The sequence below is a fragment of the Neovison vison genome, chromosome 4 (genome assembly GCF_020171115.1).
Source record: "Neovison vison isolate M4711 chromosome 4, ASM_NN_V1, whole genome shotgun sequence".
Lineage (NCBI taxonomy): Eukaryota > Metazoa > Chordata > Mammalia > Carnivora > Mustelidae > Neogale > Neogale vison.
The window spans coordinates 169,337,750-169,354,175 of record NC_058094.1 but is presented as its reverse complement, the minus strand read 5'-3'; the positions used below and the strand labels follow the sequence as shown (position 1 = coordinate 169,354,175).

At 35.4% G+C, this 16,426-nt stretch overlaps 1 protein-coding gene across 1 annotated transcript in view; it reads left to right on the top strand.

The window, feature by feature from the left end:
* The window catches only part of VWDE (von Willebrand factor D and EGF domains), a 70,774-nt gene that overhangs the window by 36,181 nt on the left and 18,167 nt on the right, over window positions 1–16,426 (top strand). Inside the window, exons 12-19 of the mRNA XM_044247011.1 lie at window positions 1,397–1,605; window positions 1,754–2,715; window positions 5,868–6,004; window positions 9,488–9,643; window positions 9,750–9,854; window positions 11,453–11,567; window positions 13,501–13,751; window positions 14,812–15,031. Of these exons, the coding sequence (XP_044102946.1) occupies window positions 1,397–1,605; window positions 1,754–2,715; window positions 5,868–6,004; window positions 9,488–9,643; window positions 9,750–9,854; window positions 11,453–11,567; window positions 13,501–13,751; window positions 14,812–15,031 (2,155 nt within the window). The remainder of the gene's footprint in view (window positions 1–1,396; window positions 1,606–1,753; window positions 2,716–5,867; window positions 6,005–9,487; window positions 9,644–9,749; window positions 9,855–11,452; window positions 11,568–13,500; window positions 13,752–14,811; window positions 15,032–16,426) is intronic.

The following is a 16,426-nucleotide window of genomic DNA, read 5'->3' as shown; positions in this document are numbered from 1 at the left end:
AAGAAACTCTACACCCAACGTGGGTCTTGAATTCATAACCCTAAGATCAAGAGTCACATGGCGCTACTGACTGGGCCAGCCAGGTGCCCCTAGAAAACACTCACTAACAATCAGCACTCCAATTAAAATGAGCAAACAATATACACAGGCAATTCACGAAAGAAAACTGATAAATATATCCAAAAGTATAAATAACCAACAAAAATATGAAAACCACGACCTCATTAGCAATCAAAGAAATGCAGATTAAACATCTCATACAATGTTGGCAAGAATAGATATAGTAGCTACAGTCTTTCCAAAGGACATAGCTATATTATGCATGCACACAACCTACGCATGTCATTTTTCAAGAAATTTTACTTCTGAAAATTTACCGTAATAAGTATATTCAGAGTCCTGATAGTGTTCATTGTATCTCTCCTCCTAAGATGGAAAAGTTACAGTTAATCAATGATGGATCTTGTAGTTTAACCAAAACCCTAAGTAAAGTGATGTCACACAATAGAACACTGTCTAGTCATGAAAATTTTGGAGTCAATTGTATTAATTGGCAGGCAAAGATATTAATGGCATATAGGAACAGTTTTAGAAAAATCGGCACCAAAATCTTAACATGAACTAGCTCAGATTGAATGGTAATGTAAGGTTTGTTTGCTTTTAAAATAATTTTTGGGAGTGAGCACTTACGATTTTTATACAGAGAAAAAAATGCCATTTTTAAATTTAAAAAAATTAAAGGAGAGTCAGATGAACAAACATATATGGTGTATCTTCAGTGACTTTAGAAGAGAGTGTTTCTCAACATTCAGGTCCCTGATCTGGGAGCAGCCGTAGGCCTGTGAGGAGGATCATGGATGACACAGGCTATTGAGATAATTTGACAAACCCCTTGCTCTCATTCCGACTCCCCAGGTTTGCCCTGCTTATAATTTGGCTTATGATTCTGTTTGCCTCCTGTGAAGATGAGAATGTTGATTAGCCACAGGAACATGTATTCCTCTGGAATTACATTTATCTGTGTAAATTAATTACTTGGCAGTCTAGTTCCATACTTAATTATTATCAGAGGCATTACTTGGTAAACATAATCCTCAACATTTATAGCTGTTTTGATTGTATAAAATACCCCACCTTAGTTTAAAAAGAAAGAGGTTTGAACAATATTTTGCAATAAAACAGTCAATATAGAGATCAGATTTCAAGTCAGCAAAGTGCAAAAACCATTGATTTGACACAGAGCATTAAAAGGAAAATTGTAATCTGAAGAAAATCAGTATTCTGTCCTCTCTTTATATTGAAGGAATAAATGAATTTGTTTCTTCTCAAATAATAGTTTTTTTTTTCTTAATACATATTGAATATTGCTTAAGCATCTCTTATTTCTGTATTTCAGGTCTGGTTTTCTTCTGGAGCATTTATCCGTGCTGATCTTAGTGAATGGGGCATGAGTTTAACAATCAGAGCCCCTAGCCTAGACTATAGAAACACTTTGGGACTTTGTGGCACCTTTGATGAAAACCCAGAAAATGATTTCCATAATAAATATGGGATAAAAATTGATCTAACTTTTGATAATTGTGTTGCTTTTATTAATGAATGGAGGTAAGAAAGTAAACTGTTTTCATTTGTTATTGTCTTTAGTAGAGACACAATACTCTGTCTTTTTTTTTTTTTTTTTTTTTGGCAACATGTTACTGAGAAAGAATGTTCTTGTGCAATTTATTATTCTTTTCTGTTTTTCACCTGGAAGGATTTTGCCAGGGAAAAGCATGTTTGACACAATGCCAGTTTCTCTGCCTTCACCTGGAAAACTGTCTTATTGTAGCTGCTCATCGGACACTAATTCTTTATATCCTTCCAATCGTCTGGACAGTGCTTCTCAACAAGAGATTGTTTCAGGTTGCAGAGATCTCAAACATGTCAGATTCTCTTTCTTGATACCAGAACTAGATGTCACCTCTGAGTATATTAATTCAGAAGCTCTTATCAGAGGGATAAATGAGTCTACATCTGGAGAAGAAAATAATTTGAACTTCCTTCCTCAAGAAAAAAAGCATGTGAATCTAACCAAACTGGAATTACATTTACAAAAACATCCTGGAAATGAAAAACAAGAGGCACCAAAAACTCTGGACAATGGGAAGCATAAACGGGGTGAGGGTAGCCACAGCCAGGAAATGAGGCGGGATCCACAAAACAGATGGAAACGGCAAAACTTTTACGAGTTTCTTCCCATGTTTGCTTTCCAAAGTCTTAGCCAAAGCGACCTAGAAGAATTTGCTTATTTCTTCCCTGAGGACCATATTGAGGATGTCCACCAGGAGTTTGTCCCTACGTGGCCCACACCCTCTGGTCTCACCGAACACGGCACTTTGGCGCTCTGCCAGCAGACTCTTGCCAGCTCTAGCATAGGAAGACACTGTCTCGCCTTTCTGGGCAAGAGCCTAGACACTGCTATAGATATGTGTGTTAAAGACGTTCTCCTAAAAGATGATCTTAGCTGGGCAGAAGCAGGCGTGGCTCTTTTAGAAAATGAATGTGAAAAGAGAATTTTGGAAGAGGGGAAATACAGCACAGAATACAGCAAGTCAGTTGAAGACATTCTCGAGGTCCTCAGATGCCCCAGTTTATGCAGTGGCAATGGGCAGTGTGTGGAATGGGGATGCGCATGCTTCCCAGGCTTTAGTTCCTATGACTGCAGTGATTCACATGGTGAGTGAGAACTCTACAGCTTTGATATTGCATATGCTATTGGGTTATGGAAATTCTTTGTTCTTTTTTTTACTTTCAGTATCTTAACAGGGTTTATTCAGATTATTTAGGGAAAAGAACCCCAATTAACTAATCGATACAGTCATAATTCTTCCAAAGCATCTCATCTTAGAGTAAAAGCTGTGGTACTTATAATAGCCTCTAAGGCAGGCTGTACCTCTTCAAACTCATCTCCTACAACTAAAACCCTCACTCATTTCACTCTACCCACTTTGGTTTCTATAATGCTAAGTTCTCTTGACCTCAGGGTCTTTGCATGCAGTTCGTCCCTCCTGTTGTAGAGAATAATCATTTTTTTCTAGAACTCAAATTTAGTATTTTTTGGATACTGTGTTTCTAATATTCTGCTAATCATGCCAGTTTTCTTAATTTTTTTTCTCTAATCCACCTACATGGTACAAACTATTATATCCCAATATGTAAGAGAAAGAAATTTTTAAATATCCCAATATGTAAGAGAAAGAAATTTTTAAATATCAATTTGAGGGGCACCTGGGCAGCTCATTCAGTTAAGCATCTGTCCAGCTCAGGTCATGAACACAGTGTCGACCCTGTGATCCAACCAGCCTGGGCATTGGGCTTCCTGCTCAGTGGGGAGCCTGCTTCTTCCTCTGCCTTTGCCCACCCCCCTGCTCTTGTTCTCTCTCTCAAATAAATAAACAAAATCTTTAAAAAAAAATCAATTTGATTTCATTAGCCATTAAACCAGCAATTCCAGATTTTCCTTCTACCCCCACCATCCCACCCTTCTATCTGAGAGACTTTGCCATCTCAGTAAATACAAACTTCACTCCTGACTGTTTACGTGAAAAACTTGCAGTCATTTTGACTCTTCATCTTTTTTTTTTTTTTCCATGCCTCAGGCTTAATCCGTTAGTAGCAAATCTGACTCTAGCTTCAACAACTTTCATCTCTTCCCCAGCTACAACTTAGTCCAAGCCACCTTTATTTCTCATCTGGATTATTATAGATTTTCTCAAAATTTATTCTCCATGCAGCAGCTAAAGTGATCCCTTTGAAATGGTAGTGGAATTATAGTAATTCCTGTTTAAATCCCTCTCATGGCTCTCCTTCTCCTTCCAAGTAAAACCTACATTCCCTACCATGGTCTAGAAGACCCAATGCAGTTGGAGCTTCCTCCCTCACTGAATTTCGTCTGTCATTCTCTCCACGGCCCCCCAGTGTTATTAAGTGGTTGCTTTGTTGTTTCTCAAAGAGGCCAAACCTGCTCCAACCTCAGGACCTTTGCATGTACTTTCCCTCTCACTGGAGCATTCTTCCAACATCTATCTTTGTGATGGACTTCCTTCTCTTCTCTCTTCAAATGTCATTATTTGAGACATCTTCCATGGTCATTCAAAATAAAGTAGTTTCCTTCACACACCCCATAGTCTTTATGTCCCTACATATAGTTAATATATAAGTTTTCTTCATAGTCTTGAAAACATTTATGCAATATACTTTATTTTTCACTTGTTTATTTTTTGTCCTCCTATATTAGAATGTAAGTTATAATAAGGCAGGAGCTTTAGTCTGTTCATATATCCCCGGTGCCTAGAATAACATCAGGGAAAAAAAAATGCTCAGTAAACATTTTGTTGAATATGAAAGAACAACTAGCAAATATATATTTTTAATTTTCACAAATATTTTAGTGTTCTGAGCACATAATTTATGATCTTATATTCCACTGCTAGTAAAGTTATATTCACTTAGATTTTGCCAGTACTTAGAGAACTGTTACTTTTATATGCAGCATTTATCTATTTTGACTGCCAGATCTTGCTGATACAGATAGTGTATCATCTTACCGAGACCAGAATCAGATATATAACAATATGATGATCAGTTAACTCTGATGGCTAGGAGAAATTTTTTTCCAATGATTGAAAGTACACCTAAGATTGTGGTGGCATACAGGATAGCAATAATACATAAGAACATTAGTAACATTTTCATGAAATTTTGATAACTCTTATACTGTTTAAGAATTTTTAAATTTTAATACATTAAATTTTAACACATTGCTAATTACACTGTTTTATTACAAAAGTATTTTTAAGTATTTTTTTTTTTTAGGGATTTTATTTATTTATCTGACAGAGAGAGATCACAAGTAGGCAGAGCAGCAAGCAGAGAGAGAGGGGGAAAGCAGGCTCCCTGCTGAGCAGAAAGCCTGCTTCAGGGCTCGATCCCAGGACCCTGAGATCATGACCTGAGCTGAAGGCAGAGGTTTTAACCCACTGAGCCACCAAGGCACCCCTACAAAAGTATTTTTGGTATAACCCATTTCTATGGCACAGACCAAAATGGCAAGAACAAAACACAAGCCATTATAGTAGCAATTTCTTAATGCTTGTAAATAATTGGTATTAAACATTATTAAAACATTAATTAAACCTGTATATTTAGGCACTGGTAGTATCTTTAATGCTATTTTTATTGCTTTGATGGTGGGTCACACTTAACACCAGATTTCTCTTAGTATTTAATAGTTCAGGGGTGCCTGGGTGGCTTAGTGGGTTAAGCGTCATGATCCTGGGACCTGAGATGGAGCCCCTGGTTGGGCTTCCTGCTCAGCAGGGAGCCTCCTGCTCCCTCTCCCTGATACTCGCCCTACTTGTACTCTCTCTCTCTCTCTGTCAAATAAATAATATCTTTAAAATACATACATACAGGGATGCCTGGGTGGCTCAGTTGGTTAAGCAGCTGCCTTCGGCTCAGGTCATGATCCTACATCATCCTGGGATCGAGTCCCACATCGGGCTCTTTGCTTGGCCGGGAGCCTGCTTCTCCCTCTGCCTCTGCTTGCCTCTCTGCCTGCCTGTGCTCGCTCAGGTGCTCTCTCTCTCTCTCTCTGACAAATTAAAAAAAAACCACAAAAACAAAAAAGCCCTTTAAATAAATAAATAAATAAAACAAAATAAAATACATACATACATATATATACATATATATTTGTTTAATGTACTAATATTTAGAGTTCAGAATATATTTTCCATATGCTTTTAACTTGGACCTTGAAAATAATTAGTTTATTTTTCTGGAATTAAAGAAAATTTGTCCATTTTGTTTTATCATTCTGTCCAAAGACAGGGCTCCTGAAATTATAGAACTCGAGAATGCTGGATTCTGTAATATTCAAAAATATAATTGTATGACAGTGAGAGTGTTTGGTCAAGGCTTCAAAGAATCACCTTCAATTAAATGTGAAGTTACTAAACTGCAGGTATGTTAATTATAGTGTTGAAAAACAATCAAGTTTATGATTTATTTAGATTAATTTTATCTTGAATTAATTTGGTCTGTCAATTAATAACATAATTCCAATGGATGTCATAGCCACAGAGTGCTCAATAGGAAAATGGTTGAATTGCTTGACCTTAAAGCTTCTTCCTTATTTGTTAACTCTATTAAACTATTTTATCTAATTTTTATTGCAGTATTGCAGTTTTATTCTAGTTATAATAAAAAATTAAAATAATATTAAGCTTGATATGGAAGCTTCTGTATTTATTAAAATGTAAAACCACAAAGAATGGAGATCATTTTTATCCACGCCAGCCTGTGTGGCTTAAGGGGCACAGGGATATGAACAGTTCCCTTTACAAAACAAAAAGTTGAAGAATAATTGCACTTATCCCTTATTTCAAAAAGAAAATAGTGTTTTTCTTTCTTTAGGCCATAAATAATGGACATGATCACTCAGTTTGAACACTGGTTTATCAGATTACACCTTATTTTGATGATTATTTATATGGTCTTCCTTTTCTTTATTCAAGTGGATTTTTATTTTAAGGGAAATTCTTTGAAAGCACCTACTTGGATAAGCTGAAAACTTAAGACAGCAAATGACATTTTAGCATTCTTTTTACTTTTTCTCTAAATTGCTAAAGCCAAATGGGATCCTGAAATTGAGAATTTAAGGAGGAAATAACTTTCGTATCTGTCTTTATCAAATATTTATACAAGAAAAATATGCTTATTTCCAGATTTTTTGAGTAGAGCTTTTCTAAATAACCATGAAATATTTTAATCCTAATGAAATAATAAGACACACAATAGAAAATGGAATATATGTATAATTTTGTTCACTTAGTATTACTCAAGAGAGTAGACATTATATTGTTTTTGGCAGAATAAATCATATGATATCACACTACCATTAAGTGATTTGCCAAGAAAGAGAAAGTATACTTTGTACTTACTTTCAGATATATTATTTGCTGTGATATTTATTCTCATACTACCTTTTTTCCCCCTAAACATTTGAGAAAGAGCACACTATGAAATTTTCTAACATACTATACAGAAATACAGAAAGAAATATTGATGTTCACTAGCCCAAACCAAACTTACTTAGCTTAGCTATTTTCTTTAGCACCCTGTTCAGGATATTTATATATTTCATTTGTAATATGATTTCTTTTAATGTTTGTATTCCACTTTGAATATCCCCTGCACTCTGGTTGATTTTAGTTATGTACTTATTTGGAACGTATACAAAATACGATCATGGTTCTGAGGGTTTGCACCATACGAAAGGTACACACAGAGAAATGTCACTGTTTTATCATCTCTACCATTCTGTCCATTACCCTTTCTTTCCGTCCCATTTCCATCTATCCCCTGAAAGTATCCACTTTCACTCTTCTCTGGTTTATTCTTACTGCCTTTCTTTTGCACAAAGGAACAGATAAATCCCTTTTTTTCACATGAGAGGTTATAGATGTTCTTTCCTACTTTTGCAGTAGTAATTTTAAACAAGTTTTTATCTAGAGATGCAAGCACCCACCCAATCCTTTCTTTCACTCCCTGCCCCCAGACCAGGACTTTACAGAATTCAATTTTTAAATACTTAGAGGATTAAATCCAAATAGCTATCCTAAAAATGAATGGCCCTTTGTGATCCAGCTCTTGTCTATTTTTGCAAACTTGAACCTCCCAGATATGCTCTACTAAAATCTCATGCTGTCTCCCGCATCCCCGCATTTCACTTGCTATTCCCTCCGAACAACTTGAATACCACTCTCTCCATTTCTGCTCCCTGTGTCCGAAGAGCAGTCTCTTCTACTTTCAGGAAGAGAAGCCTCCCGTGACTGCTAGAGTCAGTGGCTTCTTTCTCTCTCATTAAGCTCATTAAGACAAAAATTATTTTGTCTGTCTTTTCCTCTGTGATCTTTTTCATCAGAAAGTCCTCAGCACCTATAGATACTCACAAAATATTGATGAATGGAAAATAAATAGAACTCTCTTTATTCCTTATTTGGGGTAGGCTTCTCTAAATATGGCTGGAAATGATGTCTGTATGAAATCTTGTTCAATACACAAAGTCCTGTATCCATCTAAGTGTCCTTATCATGACGACCCGGAGACATTGTCAGTCGCCCTCCATAGGGAGGGACCACCGAACTGACCTGTCTGTAAGGCCAGACTCTACACATCCCCTTAAACGTGGAGATTTCTACTGTGACCTACCCTGTCAGTCATCAGTATTTAACAAGATAGTTTCTGCAGGCTGCAGATGACCACATGTTCTTGCCTTCTTTTCCATCTCCTACTGACACTCAGTATGGCAGCATCAACATGCTCCTTGCCCATTTCTGAGCAACTGAAAGCATTCTACAGTCATAAATTAAAAAAAAATTTAAATCAAAATATTGTTAATAAAATATGGCCTTTTAGTTTTCTATGTAGTTACCAGGACCCAGAAAATTACTCTGGCTTTTCTTCTTTAGGCACCAATGCATTTTAATACTGAAAAGTAATCCCTTAATATAGATTAAGTATGATTTGCTACTGAGTTAATTAAGTAGGGTGAACTGGTTAGAATTAAGTTTTCAGTTACGTAAATTTATCCGAACTGCCTTGAGCAAAAATGACACTTATTATGAGTACAGTACGTTTTTCACAGAGTCAGGATTAGAATGTAATTGCCGACTTCTCGGGAATAACTTGAATTTGGGACTTGAACACATGAAAACTCAGTATGTCTGCATTTGTATGTGTGTGTAGTTATCTATCTCAGTTCTTTTTTTCTCTGTGGGCTTCATTTTTCCCTTTCATTAGATACTGGCTTTCTCCACATAGTGAAAAACAACAGCTACCCATAGCTCCATAACTTTGTGTCTTGCACCTCAAGCCACCAGAAGCAGCCTGGTCCAACGTGCCCCCTGGGACAAAGTTAAAATAGTCCAAGTAATCAATACATTAGCTCAACTTAGATCCATCCCTGGAGTGGTTACATGTAGTCAGGAAGATGGGTCATATAAGAACATGAGAGGGCTCTGGGAACCAGACAGAAAGAACAATTTCAAGTTGCAGGAGAAGGTTAGGAGCTTTTGCAGGAGAAATGACTTCCTGGGTAGGAAATCAATCCACTGTTGGCCAGTTATGTAGTCAAATGTGTTTCCTCTTGCTACAAAACTCATGGCATGGTGATTCATTATGTATGACTGATATTGGTAACTTCTTTGATTTGAACTCACAAGAAATGCATGAGGTGTTGGAAGCAGTTTACATCAAATTAAAGTGTATATGGTTTTCATTATTCTGGATAAAATTTAATGTTGATGTCACTTTTATTACTTCATTATATATTCCATTATACCAGCCATGCATTTTAAAATTTATCTTTTGATTATATGTAATTCACTAGCAAGGAATTTCTACAATTAAACAGAGGTTAATTGCCTTCTCATTATGCCTTTAGTATAATAACAGTAAATGGGTCCTTGGAAAAGCTGTCTACACGAATACTGTTTTTCAAAATAGCAGAACCATTGATTGTCAGCTGCCCCCTGATGTTCAACAGTCTGATACCATAAATCTGATGGGGGAGAAACCAATTGCAAAGTGGCAATTAAAGGTAAAAGAGAAAAGACATAAGTAAATTTTATATATTAAAATTTCATAATGAATTTATGAAGCTACATTTAGAATAGATCTTCTAATTATAAAACTACATCTTACAGGTATCTAATGATGGTTATAAGTTCAGTAATCCCAGAATAATGATCATATATGATGGGGCTTGTCAAGTTTGTGGTCTCTATGGGAAGGACTCATGTACTATAAAGGTATGTATTTTTTTCCACTTATTTTCACATTTACGCAGTTGGTATTTTCATTTCCCATGCTATTGGCATATTAATGGCATATTAGTTTTTTTACCTTCATATCAGAAATACTAATGGAGAAAAGCCTTTCTCAAGTTTATATATATACAGTTAACTAAAATTGTTATTCTGCCCATAACTGTTGTTGAAATGGCAAGGAGAAGGTTTCTACCTTGTATGTTTTGAAATGGCAAGTGTTTATTCCTTAAAAAAAAAAAAAAGAAAGGAGGTTCAGATTGAATTTTAACTCTTACATATATTCCTTCTGAAATAGTAATAATGATTTTCCAGTAAGACGTCTCTCCACAGTTACCTAATCTTCTTTGTAACTAGAGGCGTGCAGGATGGAGCTTGTAATGTATAAGGCTAGTACTTTTATAAGGAGGTTTTTTGTTTTGGGTTTTGTTTGTTTGTTGTTGCTGTTGTTGTTGTTTTGTGGCAACTAAATTCATTGGACCTTGCAAATCTCCACCACTGAAGGAATTACGGAAGAGCCCAGCCAGAACTGAATCCTCACAGCCACACCCTCCTCATTTAGCTTCAGTCTGTTGGTTTATCAACAGATCTTTCTCACAGGCCAGCTGCTGATGTAATAGATGCCAGGGATCTAGTATTACTTGGCTCTTCAAAACTGAGAAGCATATCACATAATATTTATGTAGATAAAAATTTAAAGTATTATTTTAAGTTTTAGATCTTTCTTCCCCTGAGATTAGCAACTAGATGTTATCAATAAGAAGTTTCTGTTTCGAAAAGTTGTTTGATTCTTACTTTCCCTTAAATATTCCATTTCCACATGTCTTATAAGAAATACTTAAAATGTTACAATTCACAATAGTTTTATATTGTTGGGGCTATTTTGTTTTTATTTTTGTATTGTGTTCTAAGTGACATCAGAAGAGATTTTTGTCAAATATGCAAAGTTTATATATGCTGAACAAAATTTGGTCTTTTTCTCAGGTTGAAAATGATTGCTACATTTAATGTTATTTCTTTGCAGATCAGCTTCTCTATTATTTTGTATAAGGATATCCATTGTCAAATGTGGATAATTATATCATAGTTCTTGTTCAGTTTTGCTATATTCAGAGGACATGGTGGGCTCCTAGAGCAAGGGAAAATCGCTAGAAACTAATGTGGTTCAGTAAGATGAGCAGGGGAAAAATTGTTTCATTTCTTTATTAATAGAGCATTTCCAGCCCGAGTTAGCAGTAAAAGCAAAACAAACAAACAAAGAAAACAAGAAGAAAAGACAGGTTTTCTTCCTTGTTATTTATAAACTAATTCTAGACAAAGATAAATCTACATATATATTTCCTTATTCCCTCCTTATTGATCAATTCCATACGCAAATTGCACAAAAGAAAATGATTTGTTTTCTGACATACATTTATGATGAGGATATATGAAAAAATGTTTCCTAACCAGAATAGACTTATTATATGCTTTCACTGGAATCACCAACATATATGGTATTACCTTTCTATGTACATTTTTTTCCCTAAACACTAACTATAATGACATCTTAATTGTTTTTCTCTTTTTAAAATTTCCATTAGGAAAATGTTTGCATTATTGATGGGCTCTGCTACATTGAAGGAGATAAAAATCCTACCAGCCCTTGTTTGATTTGTAGACCAAAAATTTCAAAATTTACTTGGTCATTTTTAGAAAGTAAGTTAATCTTTATTAATCCAGATATTTTCTCTACAAGATGTTTTTAAGTGATTTTAAAGCATGAGGTACTTAAAACATATTTAAGATGTGTTTAATTTAGGATCCTTCCTAACTGCATGAATTACTTTGCTTGGACGTAATATAAGATGAAATGTTATTTCATGTAATTTCTATGATTATAATACAATAGGGTATGGGATTTCCATTTTAATATTTGATACTGAAAGCAAATGTGAATTATTAATGGAAGAAATGGGAATGGCTAATTCAGTTACACACAGTTTGTACAAGTCAAATAGCTACTAACAAAATAGGCTCTCAAGTACTATATAAGTACATAAAACGTCCATCAGTAAAGTTGGTGGGTTTAGTGGAAAGAGAACATTACTTTGAGACCAAAGCTCTATATCCTATCCTTAGCCTTATTTTTTTTTAGTTTTGTGACAAGACATTTAGCTATTTAAATTCCAGAGGCCATGCATTCATCAGCTGTTAAATAAGTCTTCCTGGATTCAGTAATCTATTAAGTGCCTTCCAGCCCTACCTTTCTGTGACTACGTGAATATAATAGTGGGTCCAGATAATGTCTGGATACTTAGTTCCACCCGAAAAAACATCCCACCTCGTAGTCATGTACCATATAATTTCTTCACTTCCTTAAGTACAGCTATATATAATTCCACATAGATGTTTCTTATTCTCTTTCCTCAGTGAAAAGACCAGGCATCACAAAATACAATGAGATATATTTACTCCCTGGCCCCATCCCCATGTAATTTTATCTGAGTCATAAAACCTTTTATTTATACTGTGCTTTGTAACATCACTATATATATTACTGTATATACAAATTTCATGACTGCATTAGACCATTTGTCAGATGATTCATTGCTCAGGTGCAAGACCCATGGGGTGTTATGGGAAGACAATGAAAATTTGGAGAAGAATTTAGTGCCAGGGACAAGGGAAACACACTATAACTTCTGAATTGGTATCTGTGTTTTTAATGGTTTCGGTATGACTGACATCATAGATTTACAATGTTCAAGGATACCAGGGGTCTGGAAATACCATCTGTCCCAAGTTTCCTGTATTGAGGGATGAGGAAATTAAAATCAGTAAATTGTATAAAGATATATGAGGGCAGAGCAGGAACCAGAACTACACTCTCTTGGCATCAGTGCTTTGTTGATGCAAGTGGAGTGTGTTTGTGCCCAGCACAATGGAAAAGGCTGTTCTTCCAATCTGTTAAGCCAGTTGGCAAGGGAGGGAGCCATTCTTTAATGTGACAATGTAAAAAGATGTTTTAAAGCATTACTTGAGCACAAAAGGAGCGCTCTCTGTCTTCTGAAATAACCAGAGTTCCAGCAAGTGAGCTTGGCAGCAGGAAAGATCTCTGAGGAGCAGAGGGTTGCTGTGACTCTGTGGCCCCCAGTTATAAAGGGGAGACATGTACAGTGAGGAAGAGTCAGGGGAGTCAAATGAACAGTCCAGACATGGTGGAGAGTAAAGGAGAAATAAAGAAAAGAAGATGCTGAGAGGGAAAGTAAAGCTGAAAAGGGTAGAGGACAAAGAAGAGTGAAAGAACAAGCACTGAGTTGGTCAACATGGAGAGGTAATTGCAGACAGGAAAGAAGAGGCATCCAGTTTGGGGAATGCAGAAGTGTTTCTCTGTTCAAAGTGCTTTTACACTCTTGTAGCAAAGTTTGAAGTCTTGGACCTGTGAGTTACTTTTACATTTTCTCAGAATGCAATTGAGTTTATTCTGAATGTAAAAAAAAAAAAAAAAAAAAAAGGTAATGGAAGCTTTAGCTGAGTTTGAACTTCATCAGAAAGTTCCAGTAGGAGCTCTCTCTATTGTACTTTACCTTTTCCTTTTTTTTTTTTTTTTTTCTACACAAGTACAAAGTAAATGTTTTCTCTGTGACAGACAACCAACCCCCAGTGATTCAAATACCGCAAGACAAATTGCAGACATTTTTGGGGGAGAACTTTGTGTACCAGTTCACGGCCTTGGATCCCGAAGGTTCTGACATCCATTTTACCTTGGACTCAGGTCCTGAGGGAGCAAATGTTTCCTCTACAGGACTTCTCACATGGAAAACAGAATCCCAGACTCCACAGCAATTCACTTTACTCTTTAACGACGACTGCAATGCTGAAACGAGAGTCACGATTATGGTAATATTTATCATTACATAAATGCCACTGAATTAATTAGCAATATCGGTATCCATTTTAAACTTGCAATATAATCCTTAATTTGTGAAGAGGAACTAAATTATTCAACATTTCATGGAAAATTAAACTGCCAACATGCTGTTTTTGTCAGAATTTAAAATCTTATGGAGATTCTCAATTCTAGAGCATGGAGCTAAAGGATCATTTTCACCTGTACTTAACTATGATAAGGATAAAGAATGCATTCATTTCTGCCTCTCTGAAAGGCCTGTGCTCAACCTAAGGTTGATAATTATACCCTTTCATTCAAGCAAAGTCATGTTTTATTGACTATTCTTTAGATATTATCAGTCATGAGCTGTTAATGCTATTTTTTTTTGTTTTGCACTGTATATGCTCGACATTTGGGACACACTCATACAGAAGTAATGGTATGAAGTGCAGTTGTGTACAATTTCATGGTAACCACAGAATTCAAGTGACTGTTTACTCTCTGTATTTTGGGATAACTCAGTGGCCTGACTGCTTTACTCCTTACGGATTTTTGTTCCAGTTGTGGTGTGTGCATTATAGAAAGTGATCAATCATCTTGTAACATTTTTTTTTAAAGATTATATTTACTTATTTGTCAGAGAGAGTGAGCACAGGCAGACAGAGAGGCAGGCAGAGACAGAGGGAGAAGCAGGCTCCCTGCTGAGCAAGGAGCCCGACGTGGGACTCGATCCCAGGACGCTGGGATCATGACCCGAGCCAAAGGCAGCTGCTTAACCAACTGAGCCACCCAGACGTCCCATCTTGTAACATTTTTAAAAATTATCCCCAGCATTTATATTTTGGCTATGCTCTTGAAAGTTGGCATAATTACTTTATTAACATATCTTTTTAAATAGTCTTTTACATTAAATATATATTTTTTAAAAATTAATTAATTAATTAATTTTTGTAAAACTTGTGGTCTGGTCTTGTACATAAACATACATGCCAATCACAATTTCTGGAGCATAAATTGAAGTTAATTTTATTGAAAAATAAAGCATCTTACTTTTTGTTTCTTTTGGAGGTGACTGTGAAGTCTTGTGATTGCTTGAATGGTGGATCATGTGTGTCAGATAGGAAATTTCCTCCAGGAAGTGGAATGTACCTGTGCATCTGCTTGCCTGGCTTTGAGGGGGTTCTCTGTGAAGTGAACGTCACTGAGTGTCAATCAAACCCCTGTGGCCTTGGCAGGTGTATTAGTGGATTTCCCAGTTATTCTTGTGTATGTCCACCTGAACTCAAAGGTGAGTTTTGGTTCTTCATGAGTGAAATTAGTATGTGATCAGATTAGAAAGGAAAGTTCTGTGGCTTTCTAAGTAATCTACAGATTACTCAACCAAGTGTATGTTCCTAAAGATTTTAATATACATTTAAAAAGTATAGTAATAGTCATCACAAATACATTTGCTACCAATATCCTTTTATTATTGTACATTGCTTACAGAAACTCTTTTATAATTTTGCCCATTTTTGTCATTTTAATGGCAATATTCTATGGCTGTGTTGTATTTTGCAGGTTCCTAAACATTTCTGTCTAAATTTGGTAGGTAGAAATGTATTTAAATGTATTCTATTAAAATATAACATGGAATAATGAAGAAGTTTGCCATGGGAAATGTAAAAATTATCATTTAAGAAAGGTTGATAATTCATTTACTTAAAAGATCATGATATAAAGTTAGAGTTGAAATCAAATGAAATTTGCTAACTCATTAATTATCCTCAAATGTCTGATTCTAGAAACCTCAACTAAGAGTATGAATGACACCTTTTAATTTCCCAAAGCTTTTTGCAAGTCATACCAATGTTCCCTCTAATTTAAATAGATACAAATGTTACATAAGTAAATATGTAATTATTGAGTTGCAGTTTTTTTCCCTGAAGGCATCTATTTTTAACATAAAAATGTTAGAGGTGCCTGGGTGGCTCAGTCAGTTAAGTGTGCATCTCTTGATTTCAGCTCAGGTCATGATCTCTGTCTTGAGATCAAGCCCCACATTGGCTCTGGGCTCCATGAGGATTTAGGCTTGTCCCTCTCCCTCCTCTTTGGCGCCTCCTCCTGCTCAGTCTGTCATATAATAAATAAAATCTTAAAGTAAAATAAAAAATTTATCATTTGGGACTGTTAGGCTACAGACTACATTTGAAAGAATTCAAAGGTTGATTGTTTCATGGATTTTACTCTAATGAGTAAATGACTGAATATATTCATTCAAATAAGTTTTTGAACATTTCAAAGAGCAACACTTGATCTCAAAAAATTTTACTGAGGAAAGACTAACTTTTCCTAGCATGCTATAAAATTTTCATGGACTTTCACAGCTAATGCAATAACTGCAGTAAGGTGTCCTTAAACTAAGCTGGCAACCATTCTAAGACCTTTTTAAAAATTCGTGGAGTGTTTTTAACAAAGTGAAAATTGCTGCTCTAATATGGTAAATTTTTTCCTTAAAATATTAATGGCTTTTTGTCTTCTTTTTTATAGGGAAAATCTTATGTACTTGAAGGGTCTTGTTTAATGTTAAATAGAATCTAATTAATGACTATGTTTTACTCTGTTGTAAATTTTAAAATTAGTACATTCCTCTTAATATATTACAGCTTTTCTGAAGTTTGTAGGGCATACCTTAATGTAACAG